This window comes from Odontesthes bonariensis, chromosome 6 (genome assembly GCF_027942865.1).
Source record: "Odontesthes bonariensis isolate fOdoBon6 chromosome 6, fOdoBon6.hap1, whole genome shotgun sequence".
Classification (NCBI taxonomy): Eukaryota; Metazoa; Chordata; class Actinopteri; order Atheriniformes; family Atherinopsidae; genus Odontesthes; species Odontesthes bonariensis.
Genome location: NC_134511.1, coordinates 17,460,070 through 17,480,796, shown reverse-complemented (window position 1 = coordinate 17,480,796; position 20,727 = coordinate 17,460,070). Strand labels below are relative to the sequence as shown.

Genomic DNA, 20,727 nt, shown 5'->3' with positions numbered 1-20,727 from the left:
TCCGAGCCTCTAGAGATATATAAATAAAAAAGCACTAATCGAGAGCATTTCAGCCAGCACTCCTAAGCACAACTGTCCTTGATAAAGTAGACGGGCTGCAGGGAAACCGAAGCTTACAGGAAGCCGTTTGTGACGGACAGTAAAAGGAAAAACATAATGAGAAGGCAGAGGGAAGCACAGTGGAGTGAGGAACAAGAGACGGAGCAGAATAATTTCACCTCAAATATTAGCCTGGAAAACCAGCGCCAACTGCTGGACGGCAAAATGTTTTGCCTGCGGTTGGGTCTGGCTTCGAACCACTTTTCATTTTGAAAATACTGCCCTGAATCTGGCAGATGGCAACTAAACCAATCACAACGCAGAGATGTGTTTTGAATCAACGCGGGCGGGGCAGAGGGTTCTGGGGCGGGGTTTTGAGGGAGTGACGACAGAGCAGTGCGACGTTGGGCAGTGGAAGCGAAAGCACAACAAGAAAGATGGCGGCGGCAATGGAACAGCGCTCGTTTGATTCAGCCTTGCTGAAGTTGCTTCACTTGTTTACATACAGTCCCCTCCCACCAAAGCTTTCTGTCGCGCTTACTACGTACGTCACAGTCAGTTGCGCTGATTGGTCAGAGCGTTGGCCAATAGGCACAGACACGGTTTGAAAGACAACGGGTTGTGCTCATCAACAATGTTCCGTTGTATCCATTCATCGGAGCCAGACTAAATTAGACATCCAATCCATTTAGGCTGGTTTATCAGGCTACTCAAATATGTCTTTCACACCAGAAAAATCGAGTTCAAAAGGCTGTTTTTAGTCAAACCTGCTCCTTTCTTCAACAGCCAAGCAGTCGACCTTCAGCGAGAAATACTGGTTAAAGAGCAGCACCAGGACCACTGGCTTAGAATCACGTGCCGCCTCAGTGAGATGCCAGAGACGGGAAATCATGCCAGAGAAGTCCAACTAAAACTTTGTGACAGTCATTTTATTTTTTTTATTATTTCAACCAGAGTTTTCTGGTCTCCCTAATCCAAGGAAGAGGAAAACAAATGAGAGTTTCAGTATTTGACATGAAATCAAAGCGGCTGTGGTCCCTGGAAGAGACCAACAGTCTCGCAGAATAAACTAGACGAGGACTTGAAAAAAAAAATAGAGGAGCACCGTTTAAATAGATGCAGGACTGAGACACAATGCTGTGAGGGGGCTTGTGTGTGGGCCCTAACTGGCTCAAGCACCAGCCCAGTGACAGAATCTTGTGCAATTTAGTGGAAAAGAGGCAAAAAAATAAAAATAAAAAAAAATACAGGCAAACCAAATATACTGTACTGAACATGAGTACTGAATGCAAACTCAGAGCGAGGGACCAAAACAGAGGGAGACAAACAGTAACTGTAAAGGTGAGGGAATCCTGATTATAGCGTGACCTCGTTAAGCCCAGACGCTCGGTAGAGTCTTGTTAGAGCTGCATTCTGCTCTTCACACCTTCATTAAGACCATCGACCCGCTGTGCTTATTAAACACATTCATTACCCCAAGTATTGAACTGCTGCTGCCATCACTAACCCCATATTCATCATGGGGAGAAGCAGAATGAGGGGGCAAGACAAGAAATGGGGCAAATGTTGACTCACAACCCCCAGCATCTATAGACAATCATACTGACACACACTTTTCTGCCTTTTATCAATCATCGCTAATGAAGTCAGTTTTTAAAATCAGGCTCGGTCCTCAATTACTAGACAGCGGGAGGAGAGGGCAACAGCGGGGAAAATCAAGAGGGAGGATGTGGCCTGTTTAAGAGAAGTAAGGGGGTATGAGATGAGCAGCAAGGCCGTGAAGAGAAGGTAGAAACTGTTTAAAATTAGCTGACACGGGCAGGCAGACATTCTCTCACAGTCTTTTCCGCTCCCGTCCCATGTCTTTTCTCCATAAGGCAGAACAGAGGCGAAAACCAGGAGGAAGGGCAATTCATCATGATCCATACAAACTGGTGCACTGGGCCGAAGGCGAGGCCTCCATCCTGACTTTGGACTTTAAATGACGACACCATTTCTGCCCTTCTCAAACAAAAGGAAAACTCATCTCTAGAGAGAGGGAGAACGGCGAGGAAGAGAGAGCGCAAAGAGATTAAGAAGAGTAAAGGCATGAGCGAGGTGTCGGAAAGGGCCATGAATCATCGTGACATCCCTGGCTGGGTGTCAAAGGGTGCTGCTGTCTGGAGCTGGATAAACAGAGGGCCTCTAAAGCAAAGCTGTTTAAACTCTAAGCAGGTCAGAGCCCAAATATCAGCCCCCTGTTGCCAAATTTTAGTTTCTTTAAATTGATCGTCATAAAAAGGTAGAAACTGTTGTTTTCCTGCCATAAACTACCCCGTCTGTAGTTTGCCAAATGAGGCTCAACGATCAGAATGCAGAGTTCCCGCAGTTGTACTTAAGAGTCAAAGCCGGCTTAAAAACATAAACAAGAAGAGATTTCAGGGCAACTCGTGACCTTTCGTACTGCCGTTAAACACTTTTTCACAGTTCTTCCTGTGTCGACACATGAGCATTTAGGAACAAAAAGATGGCCAAAACCTAAACGCTTTGCCATCCTTCATAACAAAGTGGGTTTCATCTGCGCACCTAGCCCCTCAGTTGTTGAATTTTTCATTTCATTAAAACCCAAATATTTTCAGAGGGAGACAATAGGTGGTATGCAAAACGGCCGGTTTAGCTATCTGACTGTGCAGATTCATGCAGAATGTGGCTTGGTATTAGTTTGCAGAAATAAAGAAAAAGGCCTTCCGTTTCACAGCCGTCAGCTGGATGGCAGCGTGCGTTGCTTCAATACCTGTATGTACAAGCATGGATACACCATCACAGATGCTCCCTTTTGACCCGTGCTCTGTTAACAAACTGGCTGGGCCCTTTCCTTTCCATCTTAGGACGCGGTGTCCACAACTTTCCCGGGAGAATTTGGAAATTCTTATTTGTCTGAGGACAAATAAGAGGACATTTTCACAGTTCACCCAAGTCTATCTTAAATGAGCCAGGCCACCTACGGATGCATTACCTCAAATAGAGTGCAACTACGTTTCTATTCATCACGGATCAATCGTGTTATTCTTACAGCTACTCCTGTCCACCTCCGACCAACCTCGTTGTATTCCATCTTCAGATTTCTAACAAAGGTTCAGCTGTTACTGTTGACTACAGTGAGGTCTAAAGCCTGAAGGCAGAGCAACTTTTTTTTTTTTTTTTTTTTGCAAAAACCTGAAATGTGGGTTAAATCTCAGCTTTACCCATCATCTCTGGCTTCGGTCTCTCGAAGTACTCAGGCAGGGTAAAGCAAGTGAGAAGGCACAGATATGGAAGTCACACTCACATTAACATTCCTCAGAGGTTTTCTGGCACTCGGGTCGCTCCGGGCAAATGCTTGATAATGTAATGGAGATGGAGATGAGTGCAGCTACAACGTCTCCAGCACTAAGAGATTATGTATTAGCACTGCAAAAGCCATTTGGAGTTTCTGTTTATGGGGGAAGACCACACACCTTTTCATTTTAACAAGACTGGAGTTCTTACATAGGACACGAAAAGTGCAAACAGCAACCGCTCGCTTCCATTTGTGCAGAACAGTATCAAAAACATTCCTATCAACAGGTCATGAAGTGTCACTCTTACCGGGATTGAAATGACTGCTCGTGGTGTTTTTTCGCTGGTAAACCATTGAGAGGAAAAAGGGTTTATTAGAGGGGAAACTGGATCACTGCAGGATTCATCGACAAACTTGGGTTTTTGGAAAAACTGTTTTAGATCTTCGAGGAGCCGTTTTAAAAAAGACGAACGCTGAGCCAAACGGTCACACACTTCACACTCTGGCTTGTCGCCCTGCTTTTCTTACTCAGTCCTACGACACCCTCTGCAGGAAAAAAACACACACTTCAACCAAGTGCCCCAGCTCGGTTTTACCTACGGAGTCCAGGTGCTGTATACATTTAGACCCCAATATTAAAACTGAATAAAAAAAATAAACTAAAAACAAAGCCAATGCGGAACCTGGATACAACTGTCCCAACCTTCATAGCGACTTGTCATCTGTGAGCCAGTTATTGTTCTTAGGTTTAACCCAGAAAACGACCCAAATCCACAAGCAACGTAAAACTCAACTACTTCTGCCTTTATACGGGCAAAGAGATATCCAAGCATTACCAGCAGTCCTCTTTAATACCTCTCCTGCTTTCCATTTCGGCCCTGCCGGCCTGACTCTGCCATCACTGTTGTCATTTTTGGCTGTCTGTCACCGTCCTACAAGAGAAAGTCAGACGTGTCGGCTGTCCCACCTCTAAATTCTAATGTCTGCCGTTCGTTCGACTTTGCTTTCTCTCCAGAAGGTTAATACTTTTAACAGAGCCACTCAGGAAATCCAAAGAGAGCATTCTGCTGCGCCGAGTTGTTTTTCTTCCTCTTCTTTTTTCTTTTTTTAAAGTAATTTAACCTGTGCTATTGATAGACTCTGGGGAGGGGGAGGGAAAAAAAAGAGAATCCTGATGCTGATTTTTTTATTTATTTTTTCCCTCCTGTGGTGAGTAACATTGAAAAGAAAACACCGTAGCAAGGTGAAATATCTCTTTGGAGGTACACTTCACAGACTCACATCTCCAAAAGTGCTTCCACTTTCTTCCCTTTCTTTCTCTCGCCTCTCAAACTTCTTTTGTTATTGGGCAGACGCCAGAGAGAACATATTGACAGAGTCTGTGTCTGAGCGCAGCCAGCAGTCCTAGTTGAAGTCGGTGCTCATTAATGCATCTGATTACTCTTCAGAAAGAAGGCTGAACAACAACCACGCCTGCCATACAAACACACGGAGGGAAGCTTTTTGGGGCCACGGATCAATACAGAGGCACTTCAATAGAGCAATGAAGAGGAGGATATTGAAGGCAGGAATGCGGCAGCAAAGGTTTAAAAGAAACTATCTAAATGTGGGTAAGACGCTGGTGATAGTAAGGATAAAAACTAAACTTTTTTGTTTTCTCACCAACTCCAACAGATCATTTTGGGCTGAAATTGATTTCAATCATTTCCTTTTGATATTCATTTAAATATTAATTTGTTCATTAATGTTAACAAACTTCCCTTTGGGATTAATAAAGTGTGTCTGAAATAATCTGCCAAGTTATTTTTTCATTTTAGACATTAACTAAAGACATTTAAAAAAAAAAAAAAAAAAAACACAAGCTTGTTCAGCAAAATGTCTCAGAAGAGAAACATTTACGTTCGTCTCTATCGGGCCAAAGTAAATTTCACTAAATCCGGGGTAAAATATCTCGGTGCCTCGCTGCGAGGGAAAAATATATTTTATCGAGTCGATACTTACAGATACCCTGTGGTGCTTTCTCATGAACACTGGGCCAGTTTCTCAATGATTCAGAATGAATTTAAAGTTACCGTTTGAAAAGCTGCAAATGAGAATGTGAATCAGTTTCCATAAACTGGTTGGTAGATATAAAACTTGGCCACACGGTGCTGTCAAAAGGTTGGCGGTAACAGAGTGAAGGTGTGTTGGCCTCTCACCAGAAACAAAACTGAGTGAATTTGCACATGTAAAAGCTGTTCGTTTGGCAGCGTAAACGGAGCGCATACGTGATCGTTCTTTTATGTCAGCAAGTAATGGTCACGTTTCTTCTATTCCGGCAAAAAAAATAAATGAAAAATAGCCGATCGTTCGTGAGATCGGTTGTGAGTTAAGAACTTACACACAAAGGGTGCTTTCATCCACAGAAGTCCGATTGAACCCTTAACCCTGAATAAGACCGCTGCGAGCCAACAAGCCTGTTCGGGCGCACTTCTCCAGAAAGAGAGCACAGAAAGAGTTGAAATTCTGCAGTTAGTTCTGCATGCGTGTCATGCCCCAGCATGCATCAGACATTGCTTTTTCGAGCTGCCAGCTTAAAAAAAAAAAAAAAGTAAAAATTCAAGTAATTAATCAACTTTCAAAACGATAACTTTGACAACCGATTGCTTAAATTTATAAACTCATTGTTCCTCTATTAACCCACTGAGACCAGATGCAGATGCTTTGAATATTAATAACCATGAGGGTAAAGTTCATCATTTACAATAGAAGCCAATAGGTTAACCTCTCAAATAATTCAGAGCTTACAGTTTCTTTAGATGCTGAGAATGAAAGTTTGAGTGGGCAGTGACACATTCAAGCCCCCCACCCCTCTGCTGGCAGAAGGAAATGTAAACGGACAAAAGATATCCGAAATTCTCCACACTGCTCTACACTAAATTCCGACCTCACCTTAACTACACGGGGGCTACTTCCAAAATCAACAGAGACCAAGGAAGCGAAAGGCAAAGAGGACTAATGAAAGAGACTTGTTGAAGACCTGAAAGCATGGAAACGCCTGGAGCTTCTCTTTGCTTTGACATACATAATCCAATGCCATTAGGAGTTGAACTGACCAAATGTATCGTGTAACATTCTGACGTTTGACATCCTGAAAAGTCTTAACGGCGCTCTGTGAAGACTGGAGGGGATTGGAGAGACGGACAATGCTTTGTTTTGTGTCGGTGTAATTTTGTTTGTGTGGATGGCCAGAGTGGTTCTATTTATCTCCAATTACAGTCAAATATATAAACAAAGTTTCCAGAGGAGATTTCAGTGCAGCTGGCAGCTATTCAAAGCACCCGCTTCCTGGTGAAAGTCACTTCCAGTGTTTTAATTGGGCCTCCCTGTTCGTTTACACGTGTATGTTGGTTCAGGTCGAAAGGTCTATCCCATAATAACTGACAGCTATCATTACCTCTTCCCTTTGTCTTTGCTCTCCCTGCGATCCGGCTAATTACGGCGGCTAATGTCAATATACAGTTCAACCAGCGATTGCCTCTGACGGAACATGTGGAACCTCGCTGTCATTCCCCCAGCCAGGAAAAACCAAACTACTGACAGCTCCCACAGACAGCCAATCGGAGCAGAAGATGAGGCCCCACTCAATAATCTACGGTCAGAAAAAGAAAGCTCACAATCACAGTTCATCTTTCACGTTCCCTTCCATCCCAAAGATCTACTCAAGAGAGCTGGAAAACATGGTGAAAACACAGGAAAGGCGCTCTGATTGGATTTGCAGAGTAGTAATTGCACCTAAATTGAGGGCACATGGAAATCTATGTTGGGTCATCTCTAATTCCACTTACACTTCCACATTTTGGACGAATTAAAACTGTAAATAAGCACAGGCGCAGGCAGACACGACATCTGTGAGAGGAGCCTGAGAAAATGCCCACATCAGACTGCAGGGAAAATGAAGCTCGCACTCTTTGATTTTAACAAGACAGGAGGGCAGATAACATTTCTTTAAAAGAGTGGAAAAGAGAATGAAAAGGTGCTTCCTCAGCAGAAATGGGACCAAATTACAATGTGTTTAACTAAAAGGAAAATTGAGGCAAACTGACCAAAACGGAGGTATGGGTGAGGAGAGGTTTTTCCGAATCCTCCACCACTCATTCATGAGATGTAAAAAAAAAAAATGTTAGACTTTCAAAGCTGCGGCGAACTGAAGTGAGATGAGGAAGAGGGGAATTTATTATTCGCTGGGCTTGCGCCCTTAGAAGTAGTGGGACCGAAGAGAATGTGAATGGAAGAAATAGGGAAAAAAAAAAAAAAAAAAAAAAAAAAACACTTCAGAAGATGAAAACAAGCACTGAAAGGCAACTGATGCAATATAACCAACACTGGCATAAATACTGGATGAATGCCAATGAAGAATGCAGGGTGGATGTCAAAAGAAGAGGGGCACAAACACGCCAGTCACCTGCTTTTCACACAGCGCTTTTAGCCAAGGGTTATCCATAGCCCTGGGCTGATTTGGCTCCAGGCTAACAAACAGTGAATGATCAAGTGTCAGCTGCAAACAAACTTTGGATTCAGTGTAGCTGCTTTCTCATTCTTACATCTGAAAATCTCAACTTCTATTTGTTTTGAAAAATAACTAATGTGTCCCCCAGCAAGAAAATCACATTATCCTTCTGCATTATCCTTTCAGAAACATTACCTTGCTTCTTAGAAGAGCAAGCATTTACACTTGGGATGCAGCGATACCACTTTTTTTTCAAACCGATACGATACCGATACTTGGATCCGAGTACTTGCCGATACCGAGTACCAATGCCGATACTTCTACCACAAAAAAAATGCAATGAATTGGAAGACAGGTTTCGGTCTCACTAGCCTAACCACACTGTTCCTGATTAGCTCGACATCTCCCCTAGCCGCAAATCTAAAATAATACAACAAAAATGACAAGCCACCCTCTGATCGCGGTCTTCATCCAATAAATTGGTATCGGTTCATAGTATGGGTTGACTTTAACGAGTATCGATACCAGTATCGGTGCATCCCTAATTTACACCATACCTACAACAGAGAAAGCAGAATAGAAGGAATACTACAAGTGTAGTTAATGCAAATGGTGTTCAGATATTTCCTAATGTAGCACAAGCTCATTCAAAGAGGCTCCACCCACTTCCCTTCCCTTCCATGAAATTCATTTAACCGTCCGTTGTGCTCGATATGGCCTTAAGAAAAACAAACCCTCAAGCATGGAACCAAAACTAAAACCACGGCAGGAAAGAAGGACGGAGAGAAAGAGAAAATGTATGTGGGTCTGCACATGATAAAGAAAAAGGGAAGAGGGCAAGTGAAGGACCACACAGAAACATCCTGAGGCAATTCATTTCTTCCATTTCGGGGGAGGAGGGTAGATCAAAGTGAATGAAAGACTCATCTTCATGTGCAATTGATTAGGACTGACAGAGGAGAGGAGAGGAGAGGAGAGGAGAGGAGAGGAGAGGAGAGGAGAGGAGAGGAGAGGAGAGGAGAGGAGAGGAGAGGAGAGGAGAGTTAACAATACAATCTTAAAAAGACTTCCACTGCTATCCCATGACTTTGCAATTTATAGCACACTAAAAACCAAAAAGCCCATCTCAATGCGGCTTCCTGGATCAGTTCAAGTAAAGAGCAAGGGCTAAGCCCACACAATGGTCCCACAAGAGTTCAGCAATTCATTTTTTGCTTAAACCTTCCAGAAAAGCCTTCCCCACGTGGCCTCAGGCCTTTTAGTTGCTCGGTGAACAAGTGATCTAGTGTGAAATAAGATCCTCAAAGTACACGACGTCCAGACACTTTGTACGCAATTCAGTCATCAGCTGTAACGTCTATTGTCAAAGTGTAAATGTGCACAAAAAGCTAAATAAACAATCTATAAACGCTCACGCATTATTCTGACTCCAGACCAACCAAGAGACTATAATCGCAACCAATTTCCCACAAAGCAAAATCAGTACTTTTCATCAAAGCAGTTTTGGGCGAAAACGTGGCTTTTAAGCCCCCTCCTGGCAAGTTGTTATCAAATTAATGTCAACCAACCGGACTGCCACCTGCCTTTACATAACAATTCCCACACAGGTTCGGCTTATTTCTCACTGCTCAAACAACAAGAAGTTGAAATAAATTAAACCTTCCCCTCGGCTGGAAAAAATTGGCCCTCTGAAATCGGTCCACGCCCTACTGAATGTTTTCAGCAGCCACATCGATCTCTCACCTCGAGGTAACGGTCAATTTAATTCACTATAAAGTAGACAAATGGGCCTTTGACAAAACTGAAAAATTGTTAACAACTTAAAGTGGACTCATTTAATCAAGGTCATGATGAATCAAGAACTCCAAAGAAATATTAGAAATTAAAAGGGTGAAGCCATTCCTGAAACAAACAAAAAAAAAAAAAAGATCGAGATCATAAGAGTTTGAAATGGAATTTTCCAACTGCATAAAAGAAAATCAGAGTCCAATATCAGGCAACTGATACAAACATGATCCAGCTGTGATCTGATGGGGAATATACACGACTCAGGAGGCTGTGGCCTGCTCAGGGAAAGCATGCTGTCCGTTTTCAGAAAACAGTGACATCTAGTGGTAGTTGAAAATAGTCTGTCTCTTTCTTTTCCTTCTAATGTTTTATTTAAAAAAAAAAATTTGAGAAGACAAATGTTCAACTGTCCAACATAATAGTATGTCACAAAACCTGGTTTGCTGAAAACAGACCTTTAATTATTAAAAAAGGGAGGGAGTGTTAACATCAACAGCTTACTGTATCTTCAAACATTTTTCTTTCACCGTATTGGAAATTTACACTCTAAAGGCAATGCACAGAAAACACACTGGCCAAATGCCCACTTTGGTACACCTTTCCCGCAGTCTGATAAGGAGATTACTACGGTGTTTGTATTTCTCTGCCAAAGCAAGAGTGAGTAAGAAGAAGAAAAGACAGAAGAGAGTGGCCAGAGATTAATAAATCTGCGTGGACGTTTAGACGTTGCCCGGTAAACCTTCAAGCGTTTGGTTTTCTTACAACAAGACGGTGCATCAACAGAAATAAGGGGTGTTATCATGGATGAAATTTAAGAAACGAGTACCTGGTTACCTAAGGGGAGCTTATACATGAGAAAGGAGAGACCAGAAACTGGGCAGCACAACAAGCAAGAGAAAGAGGAAAAAGCACGTCGTGTGTGAGGCTACAAATGTGGAACTGACCATTTTGTTCTCTTGTAAGTAGAGTCTCTGGAGCTTTGGACATCCTCTAGCCAAGGCCATCATGCCCTCATCTGTGATACCGTAGCACTGACCCAAGTGGATATCCCTCAACTCACTGCAGTTCGCTCCCAGCTGAAGGAAAAAATTGAGAAATTATTATGTGCGAGTAAATATTTAAAACCTCAATAGTTTTATCTGTTTGATGTGAGCCTACAAATTTTCATTTGAGAATCGACAATAAAAAAAATTAAAATTTTAAATAAATAAATCAGGCCAACAAGCGAAGATCCTGATCTTGAGAAAGGAAGGTTATATCTCTTGCGTCTCCGCCTTAAAAGGGCTTTAAAAACATACCTTCTTAAGTGATGCGTCTGTTAGTTTGTCCTGGTTTCCCACGTGCACTTTGACCAGGAGAGGGCAGTGTGTCGCCAAAGCCGACAGGGAGATGTCACACAGCTGCTTACATCGGTAGGCTGTATACTTCTGCAGGCCTGGACAGTGTGAGGCCAGAGAGGCCACACCATGGTCATGGACCCCCCTGCAGTCTGAGATGTTGATCTCTGTCACATTCTGCCTTCGAGAAGCTATTTTCACAAGGAGATCGTCATCAACCTGAGAAATAAGTTATGGATAAACATAAAGAGAGTCAGAAATCAGCCGTAAATCTCTCAAAACCAAAATTTAAATGTCTAATATCAAACATCGAGTCCCTTACTTGTTGTAGGCCACTGAGGTCAATTTGCTTCCAGAACTGGAAGTCCAAGCAGAGGTCCCTCCAGTACTTGCAAACCAGAGAGGCACAAAGACAGCGCTCCTTCACTGTCAAGTGAGACAGCACCTACGAGGAGCAGGTGGAGACACACATTTCAAGTCTGTTAAGTCAATCAATCACAATTCATGCTCGTAAAAAAAAAATAATAATAAAATACAACACGCAGCAAGGTTTCCCTCTTCTGACCTTCAGGAGGATGGAGGAAGGCAGGTGGTTGATACTTAAATGATCAGCAGCATCAGAGTTTCTCGCCTGGCAGTCGCCATAATGATTCAGGCAGCAGGGGGATGAGTCTGAACTGTGGGGCGAATCGGCTTGAAGACCCAACCCACAGCAGCCATCAGCAGGTGAGGAGGAAGAGGAAGCAGAGGAGGAAGAGGAGGGGACTGGGCAGAGGGGAAGGTGACAGTGGCCAGATTCAGAGTTTGAGGCAGTCTCTCCTCCTCCTCCTTCCACTCCTCCGTGCTCCAGCCCTCCGTCAGGAGCAGCAAAGGCACAGCGGGGCTGCTTACAAGGGGTGCATCTCTGCACTTCTGAGCACTTCCTCTTACACACCTGCATCGAGAGACACACATAGATCAGCCGGAGGGGACCCTGTTTTTTCCACAAGTCGCAGCAATTTTTGACTGTAAAGATGCCAGTTACAATGATGTTATGAAAGGACCTTAAAGAGAGCCCACAGCATAAAGGTCATGACACACCAAACCAACGGTCTCTCGCTGATAACCCAAACATTGTCATAATCATTTCAAACTTTTGAAGCCTTTAGCTGATGCAAATGGTCTCTTTTTCTGTTGAATATGATTCTATGTACATTTCATTGAGGAATATGTGTCATTCAGTTGTGGTTAAACATTAGTCTTAGACAGAAAATACCATCAGTGGAGCAAATCGCCGTGTGATTTTATCTAATTTGTCCACATGAAATCAAATAAATAATCAAACTAAATACGACAGATACTTCCTTGCAAACTTCCTTAAGTGACACCAGCATTCTTCATCATTAGCAGCAGCACAGCATTTAGGAATAAAATGACAGAACCATCATGCATCTTCACAAGCAACAGTGTTTGGTAGTGTTGCTGCCTACCATCTCGGTGTAGTCACTGGTGCAGCCGGGCACTGGCACGGGTATGGGCACAGACACAGACACGCCAGCCGTTCGGAAAAGCACCGGTGGAGGAATCAGTTTGGTAGGAACAGCGGACAAAAGGCTCCTCCCCTGACCCTCCCAGATAGCTAGATCCCTCGGTGACAACAGGAACTTGGAGCAGTCCTCGGGAGATCCAAGTGTTGTGTATCGCTCTGCGAGCTTCGAAGCAGCCGCTGCTCCGATGCCGACTTCCCCAACACCTGGGACACTGATTCCAGTGACGCTGTTGTGACGGCACCCGTTAACACCGGCCTCCAGATGGTCGCTGTCGTCGTCAAGACCACTGCTGCTGCTGTGGACAATAAAGCAGAGCATGCAAGGCCCCTGCAGCAAACAGTTCCTCTTCTTCTTCTTCCTGTGATGCAACTTGCGGGTCTTCTTCTTCAGGCGTAAACCATTTTTCGAGAGAAGATGGCCCATATAGATGACTCAAGGAACCTCTAGAACAACAGAAGGAAATTCATGAAAAAAATTACCATTATAAGATAGGATTGTCAACACCTAATTTGAGTTCCACTGAATCTGTACTACTGGGACGTAAGTCAGGAAATATGCATTTCAAAATATTCAATGAGGAACCAATGAAACATTCAGGTCACATTTCTGTATCATATCATACATTACAATACATTTCATGTCACTTAAGATGCAGCCAAAATCAAACCTTCACAATCAACAGGAATGTTTTTTTCCTCTGCCAATCCTGAGTTCTTGTGCATTTACATGTGCACTAAAAAAGGAATAACCACATATGCAACTCTTTTCACACCAAAGTTCTTGAAGGAATATCATTTCAAGGCCTTTTTTTTTTTCTTTTTCAAAGTTCTGCCCTGTTGTTGCTTTCTTTAATCATTCCTTGTGTCCATTTTGCCAAAGTAAAAACAACTTGAAGGAGAGCCTCATTGTTGACTGACAGACACACGGACTGCTGATGATTTCATCCAGACTTGAGGATGATACTGACGGGCTGACGTGCAGTTTGGAGGTAAGCATTTGCGCACACACAAAAGAGCACCGTTTTTTTCCCCAAAATATCTTAAATAAGCAAACTTGGATGAAGATTTTGGACTTCGTTGCACAGCGTACCGTTACACTGGTATACTGCTGCGATCCTGATGCCAAAATCTGCATATAGTCAACCTTAAAGGAGCAGCAACCTTTTGCAGCCTTAGCATTTAAGAGCTGTGGGAAAATTCCTTATCGAGTGTGAAAACCCATTGTTCATTTTGAACTTTAAATGCAAATATGCGACGTGCTCCTGTCATACTGAAATGTAGCAGCTCAACAGCATCGTTGCTTGTTCTGGTTGCTGCCGAATGAAGACACAAAGATGTAAACAGTGAACAGGTGGCCATTTGTTTGGCATGCAATCACACACAAAGCCGTCGAAACGTAACGGTTGTGCTTTAACTCAACTCTCCTCGGATTTAAGTGTACTATCTGCTCGCAGTTTCGCCCTCATTTAAAGAAATAAGCTAACAGCTTTCTGACTGGCTAGCCAGGCTCTATCATCAGATGCTAAGTTAGCTGTAGCTCTCAACATTAACCAGCTCTCACCACTTCACACGGTGCTCCCTCACTCCGGACGGTGCACGCATAATAATGCTCCACGGCCAAAATGGACGCTGATAAGTTCCAGCAGTACCGATATAGATGCAGGGAAACCTGTAAATGAGCCGCCGTGATGTTTATCCAAACATTGGCAGCACTGGCTCTACCTCTGCTCTTGAGGACACTTCCGCACCGAGAGGGCAGCGCTAAGGAAGCCGACGAGGGCGATTCGCAATTTGGCTTTAGGGCAGAATGAACCCCTCTGCCCTGAAATGCTAAAGCTTTAGTAACTTTACAGCCCCTTGCTCCACTCAGTGCATGGTAGCGAATTAACGCTCATAACTAAATCCTAGTCGCACTGCTCATTCATGAATAAAAGTTCAAAACACTCCACAGGTCATTTGGCAAAATGAGAGAATAACCAATCCAGAGAGCTGGGAGACTAGGCTACTGACCTATGGCTCTCAGGTGATCTGAGTGTAGTTATTAGACGAACTGCTACATTTGCTGAGAAATACCTCTTGGAGCCATGGACAGATTGTTGAAGCAATCTAAAGGACACAGGCCCAGGTGGCCCAAGATCAGTAGGGATCTCATGGCAGTCTGGAAAACCAATTTGTATAAAAACGAAACCCAAAACCATCTACATTCATTTGAGTGCCCTCAAAAAGACAAAATGGCAACTTAAATACACAAAACGACTCTGACTAGATGCAGCACCATAAAGAGCTGCAGAATCAACACATTGTGATCCCAAGTTAAAAATTATACATTCAGTTAAAATTAATAAATCTGCAAAACAACTAAAAGGGAACACAAAAAAACAACAAAGAGAAGAAGAACAGGTGAAATCAGACACAAAATGACCCAAATGGGACAAAGCCAACCATAAGGACATTCTAAATGTCCACAGAGGCACAGAGCTCAGTATGAGGGATGAAACGAGCAACATAAGCTATAAAGAGAAGTGAAAAGATGCGAATTGACTACAAAGTAACAGAACGGATGCAAAGCGATGCAAAAAAAGACATAATAGGAGCAAAATGATTCCTAAGACTGCAATGAAGAGATGCAAAAACTGCTAAATGATGTGAAATGCTGCAAAATATCTGCTCTGGAGACATAAAGCAACCACTCTTGTTCATCTTTCATTGTAGGTTTTTTAAAGTTTGTGCTCGGGGTCCTGTTGCTTCAGTATCATCGCCTGCAGCACATTATGAACATGCTACGAAGGGCCTGCATTGACTTTGATGAAGTTGTACTTGGAGCTAATAACATCTCTAATAACAATTTTTGCCATATTGGGTGGCCGTGGCTCAGTGGTTAGAGTCAGTCCTCCAATAACCAGAAGGTTGGCAGGTTCAATTCCCATTCTTGCCACTTGTAAAAAAAAAAAAAAAAAAGATTGGTGGAACTGACAGCTGGAGGGGCGTCAGCCCACCTCCTTGTCACAGCCGAGGTGCCCTTCAGCAAGGCACCGTATCCCCATGCGCCCCAGGCGCTGTGAATGGCTGCCCACCGCTCCAGGTTGGTATCTGTCTCTGAGTGTGTGACTCTGTGCGTGTGTGTCAACAGGTGCCAACCTGGATGAGTTAGAAGCGGAGGACAAATTTTGTGTGTATGCATGACCAATAAATCGGATCTTAATCTTAATATTCACCAACAAAATTGTAATTCGTTTTCTTGGGACATTATGGTTGAATTAGTTTGATTACGTCATCAGAATCAACATAATTTGAGTCATTTGGTAAAAGAAAAAAAAATCATATCCTTTTGTTTGTTTGTTTGCTAAAAGGATGAAAAACGAATCCTTGTGCTTGTCAGAACAATGAACATATGTTCCCTGCATAATATCTACCCAGTACCTGTCTAACACACATATATGTACAGTATATATATATAATAATTTCATGATTTACTTTTAAGAACATTTGCTCATCACGGTTGTGTGAAATAATCTGACAAACTGACACTCAGCGGTATGAATCTGGGTAACACAGCAGCAGGCTTGCCTGATTTGACAGGATTGGGCAAGACATTATGTAATTAAGATGCCATGTGTGGTCAACATTGCAGATTATTTACCTAAAGTTTCTAATCTATCAATTAGAAACATAAAATATACGTCTGCAACAGACAGTATACCTGCATTACACCCTTAATTTCTATCGCATTTTTCTTGCAATATAGAAAACAAGATGCACATTTAGACTGAGTTGCCATTAGCCATGATTTGGCTATTTATCACTGAGGAAAAACTGGAAAGCAATCATAATCCGTGGGCCCTACTGCTATAACGTGTCTCGTAGCCCTAAAACTTCTTTTGTCAAGTCTAAGAAAAGGCTAATGTCAACAAGCAGACTTAAGTCAGACAGTGTCTTTTGGAGTCTGGGGGTCTGTATTTCTATATTACAAAATGCAGGAAAAGACAACTTTTTTTTGTAGAATACTAGCTGGAGTTATTCTTTCATGTTTAAATGCTTCATCCTCTGCGATCCTCAAGAGCAAGTTTGAGATTATTTTAATGTGCGTTTGGCACAATAAGATGCTTAGACGATCATCTGCGCACGTTCGTCTTTATTGCATAAGTCACACTTGTTAAACTACTAATGTTAACAACTTAAGGCTGCTTTGCTTTCTTGGGATTTAAAATGAATAATTCCCCCCCTCTCTTTCTCACAAGCACACACTTGTACGGAGCTGATGGGCGTGAACTTCCAGGCACCAGCTCCTCCAGACGGAACAGCAACTCCCAAAATAGCTACGCGTATTGGGGAGCCTCAGAAGAAAAGAAAAAAAATGGCTGAAGTAGCTTCACCTATAACTCGGCAAGTAACTAAGGGGAGCAGTGAAACTGGAGGCCCATCTAATGAAATCAATCTTAAAGATGTCGAGGACTTTTTGATTTACGATCGGCGTGGAGTCTCTGTCCCGTTCAAGAGCTTATATCAAGGCAGGAAAACGGTCGTAATTTTCGTGCGGGTAGGGAAAACCTTTTGGTTGGTTTCATGTTGCTGATGAATAGTTTTAGTCTACCCAGCCTGAAAGTTGCATTTTTTAAATTCGTTGAAAGCAAAATCAAATGGACCTAGCACGGAAAAGTGTTTCTCGAGAGGCAGAGAGGCGTCAGGTGAGCCTCTGGACAGATGGCACACAGCGCGTCTCATTCTAAGGTGGAAATGGATGAATGGAGAGATGGTGTCCACACACATAGGGACAGGTGTTAACGCAGGTGGAAATGTTTGGTTTTATATGTGATCTCTCATGCCAGTTAACGTCTTATATGTTCCTGCAGAATTTTTTGTGCTACAGCTGTAAAGAGTATGTTGATGATTTGAGCAAAGTGCCCAGAGGAATTCTCGAGGTGAGTCCTGTAGAGCTGGCCAGTCTACGGCAGAAAAGGTTATCGTTGCAACTTTGACCATGCAAGTCAAATATTTGATTGTGGTCATGAAAGGTCTGGCAACTGATTCGGAAAAAATCCCTGAATTTGATGCGTGTGTCCTTGCAGGATGCCGGAGTTAGTCTCGTTGTGATTGGTCAGTCTTCTCATCACCATATAGAGGTAATTAAATTTGTATGAATATGGCCTTGTCTCATCTCTTGATCAGGATCACAAATCTTAGTCAGGATCACATTTCGATTTTTCTTACGGCTTTTCATTGCACTGTGTTTCTTGTTTTTATACCGTGAGCCGAAAAAATGAGACCATATCATCAGTGCTCTAATAATCGGCCCGTATGTTTGAAATTGAAATCAATATTGAAACATGAGGTATGTCTCTCTCTCATCTAGCCATTCTGCTTGCTGACGGGGTATCCTTATGAAATGTATGTGGACCCAGAGAGGTGCATTTACCAAAAGCTTGGAATGAAGAGAGAGGAGAAATTCACAGACTCTGGTAAACATTCAAATACAAAGCTGCAGTGGTGAGATTCGTCTCATTTCAAGATGCACTGTAGCTAATAAAATGATGCACCTGTGTATATGCTTGTGTACTCAGCACACCCCAGTCCCCATGTGAAGTCTGGTTTGTTCATGGGCCAAATGAAGAGTATATGGAGGGCTATGACAAGTCCCACGTTTGACTTTCAGGGTGACTTGCATCAGCAAGGTGGAGCCATCATTGCAGGACCCGGTAAGCTGTCCTCACTGTGTAAGACTCTCTCTTCCTCCGCTGCATCCTTCCACATTTTTATTTTCTCCGCAGGCCCTCAAGTTCATTTTTGGCATTTTGACATGAACCGCCTGGATCACATGCCCATCAGCTGGCTCCTTCAGCTCGCCGGAGTTCAACAGACACTGGACTTCAGTGATAAGCCAAAGATCATCCATGTGTAGCAATCTGTCTGCCAGAGAGTGAGCTTCTCACATGCACTGTGCGTGCAGTGGCGTCACACGCTATGCTATTTTTGGTCTGCTCGATCATAATTGCGAAAGAACTGACATTTTTCTCCAGGGAGTCACAAGGGTCAGTGCCCCATATTTACTTTCATATGAATGCTGACATAGCGGATAAGTGTGAGTTTGAACCTTTCAGTTCATTATTTTTTATTTCCAAGGAGTTAGGGTCAGGGCTATTCTAGGTGCAGACTAAAACGCCTCGAGACACAACTGGCTGGACAAGCTAGATCTAACTCCCACCTTGTAACATAGCAGCACTTTGTCAGGGCTCCTTGGAGATACATTGTAATGCATTGGATGCCCTTGAGTAAAGTTTATTTCTGCATGTATTGTGTGAAAGGTTACATTTTAAGCTGGACCATGACTTTTCCAAACCCCAACCATGTAGTTTTGGTGACCACACCTAACTAGAACAGCCAGCCAGAATGAAACTGTAAATATAATGTTTTTTACACTGGACACACAGAAGAATCTAACCCATATCTCCATGGTTAAAAAAAATAGCCTCACAAAGACCTCAAGCATGTGTCTCTTGTCCCAAAACTCAAGCAGTGTTTGTTGTTCGGAGTCAAATTTTTCAGTGGCTGGTGTATTACAGCACGGACACCAAAGGACACTCGAGCCCTTTCACACTGGATTAAAAAGTCCCACTAACTCTCGTAAAAACCTGTCTTTTTTTCTTTAACCGAAAGGTTACAATTGGCATTCTGTCCTGGCTCAAAGGGCCATGCTGTAGTCATAGGTATTTATCGTTCAGCTCCAGCTCTCACTGGCAGGAATTAAAACTTAACACCCAGCTGGACATTCTGATTTATACTGAACGTGCTGTGCTCCAGAGCTGCAAGAAAGAAGTTTTAAACTACACTCTTGACTGCAGCAGTCTCAAATTTAGGAAACTAAAAGTACCAACTATACAAACAAAAAGAGATGCAGGGGTTCAGTCTTAGTGGTTGAAGCTGCAGCTACCAGCTCCATCTCAGTCCAGCCGTTTTGGGGTGATTCCTGTTTGGTCATACTTCTCAGAAATACTGGTCCACCACAGCTTGTTTGATTGTCAATTAACATTCCTTTCTGTTGTAAGAATCTGCAGCTATCTCTGGGAAATAATATGAAATGTACGGTAGCAGAGCCATGTTGCATCTTGCAATGATAAAGAGAGTCAGTTGCCTTGTTTTATCCACATGATGTATCCATATCGGAAAATAACTACCCAGATAACAATAACCTATTAGCGTTAGCTTAGTTTTTAGAGACACGACCTGTGGCGTGAAAATCTTCAATCTATCAGAATGTCAGATTTTGTGACCTAACACTGGGTAATGTGCTTCAACAATGCTTCTCTGTGCAGTCGTATTGAATAGATCCCACGCCATATTAATGGCTTGGCTCTACCTTGGCAAGGTTGTTTGAACAGAAATGGAGCCAGGCACAGGGCAAATCAAGTTCCCATGTTGATGCTGACCTGAAACGGAGCATAATCCTTAATATTTCCCCTTTGTTTTACTTGGCATAACTCCACGAGCTGTTGCATGATCCTCAAATTTTGGCACATACATGTAAACTTGGTAATGGTCACACGTTTTCAGTTTGGTGCCTAACTCTTGAAGCTGACAGAATGTTTTTGGTTACTTATGACGCCATTGTGTACTTACAAATTGGAACAGGTTTGGCCCACATCATTTTTAGTAACTAATATCTGTTACTAAGTGTGTCTAGTTAAGTATTTCTCTGCTGGGCAGTGCCCTTATTGCTCAGCAGATATATTTGATTGGTCAAATGTGTGCTGAGAGAACAGACTTGGGCTTGACTATCCAATTCTCTCCAGAGATATTTATTGTCTGATGTTGGGAACAGTACTTTGGTCAAACTGAAATTTTAACTTATGGCCGTGTTCGCTGAGGATGTTTATATTTCTAGAAAAAAGCCTTTTAGAATTTTCTACTTTTGCTGTCAGAATCATAATATTTCCTTGTGTTGTGCTGACTGATTTTAGTACTGTACTTGTGGTATAGTTAACAGGCTAATACTTAAGTGCTGTTGCTCTGATTTGTTGCTTTATCAGTCTTTTTTTTTACATCCACATCCTTTACATCAACATTGTTTATATGTAGCCTATATTGGAAAATAAAATTATTTGCGTCCTACATACACTGAATGTGTCCAAAGTGGAAGTATACAGCACCTTGGATTACACTCCTGAGATGGTATCTACAGGCTGTAAAACTGCTGCGAATGAGCAGTAAAGGGTGGACACTGGACATCTAATCCTGATACGTCACTTGCTGGGGC

The 20,727-nt window shown here is 42.7% G+C and overlaps 2 protein-coding genes across 3 annotated transcripts in view; one reads left to right on the top strand and one right to left on the bottom strand.

Annotated features, from left to right (window-relative positions):
* fbxl17 (F-box and leucine-rich repeat protein 17) overlaps positions 1-14,230 on the bottom strand; it is a 226,387-nt gene extending 212,157 nt beyond the window's left edge. For both annotated transcript variants that reach the window (XM_075467711.1, XM_075467712.1), the window contains exons 1-6: positions 14,041-14,230; positions 12,421-12,923; positions 11,517-11,885; positions 11,274-11,396; positions 10,913-11,170; positions 10,559-10,690 (exon numbers count right to left, since the gene is read on the bottom strand). In XM_075467711.1, the coding sequence (XP_075323826.1) occupies positions 10,559-10,690; positions 10,913-11,170; positions 11,274-11,396; positions 11,517-11,885; positions 12,421-12,903 (1,365 nt within the window). In that variant the 5' untranslated portion in view covers positions 12,904-12,923; positions 14,041-14,230. The remainder of the gene's footprint in view (positions 1-10,558; positions 10,691-10,912; positions 11,171-11,273; positions 11,397-11,516; positions 11,886-12,420; positions 12,924-14,040) is intronic.
* A 2,545-nt stretch (positions 14,231-16,775) lies between these two features.
* On the top strand, positions 16,776-20,573 carry prxl2c (peroxiredoxin like 2C). Its single transcript, XM_075469008.1, has 6 exons — positions 16,776-17,016; positions 17,330-17,398; positions 17,546-17,599; positions 17,830-17,935; positions 18,038-18,172; positions 18,245-20,573. The coding sequence occupies exons 1-6, from the start codon at positions 16,834-16,836 to the stop codon at positions 18,373-18,375; spliced, it is 678 nt and encodes a 225-aa protein (XP_075325123.1). The 5' UTR covers positions 16,776-16,833; the 3' UTR covers positions 18,376-20,573.
* The last annotated feature ends 154 nt before the right edge of the window (positions 20,574-20,727 follow it).

Excerpts from the sequence above, each read along its gene's own strand:
- prxl2c (XM_075469008.1), top strand. The coding sequence starts at position 16,834 with ATGGCTGAAGTAGCTTCACCTATAACTCGGCAAGTAACTAAGGGGAGC. Across the intron at positions 17,399-17,545 it reads TGCCCAGAGGAATTCTCGAG|GATGCCGGAGTTAGTCTCGT; the intron begins GTGAGTCCTGTA and ends GTGTCCTTGCAG. Across the intron at positions 18,173-18,244 it reads AGCCATCATTGCAGGACCCG|GCCCTCAAGTTCATTTTTGG; the intron begins GTAAGCTGTCCT and ends TTTTCTCCGCAG.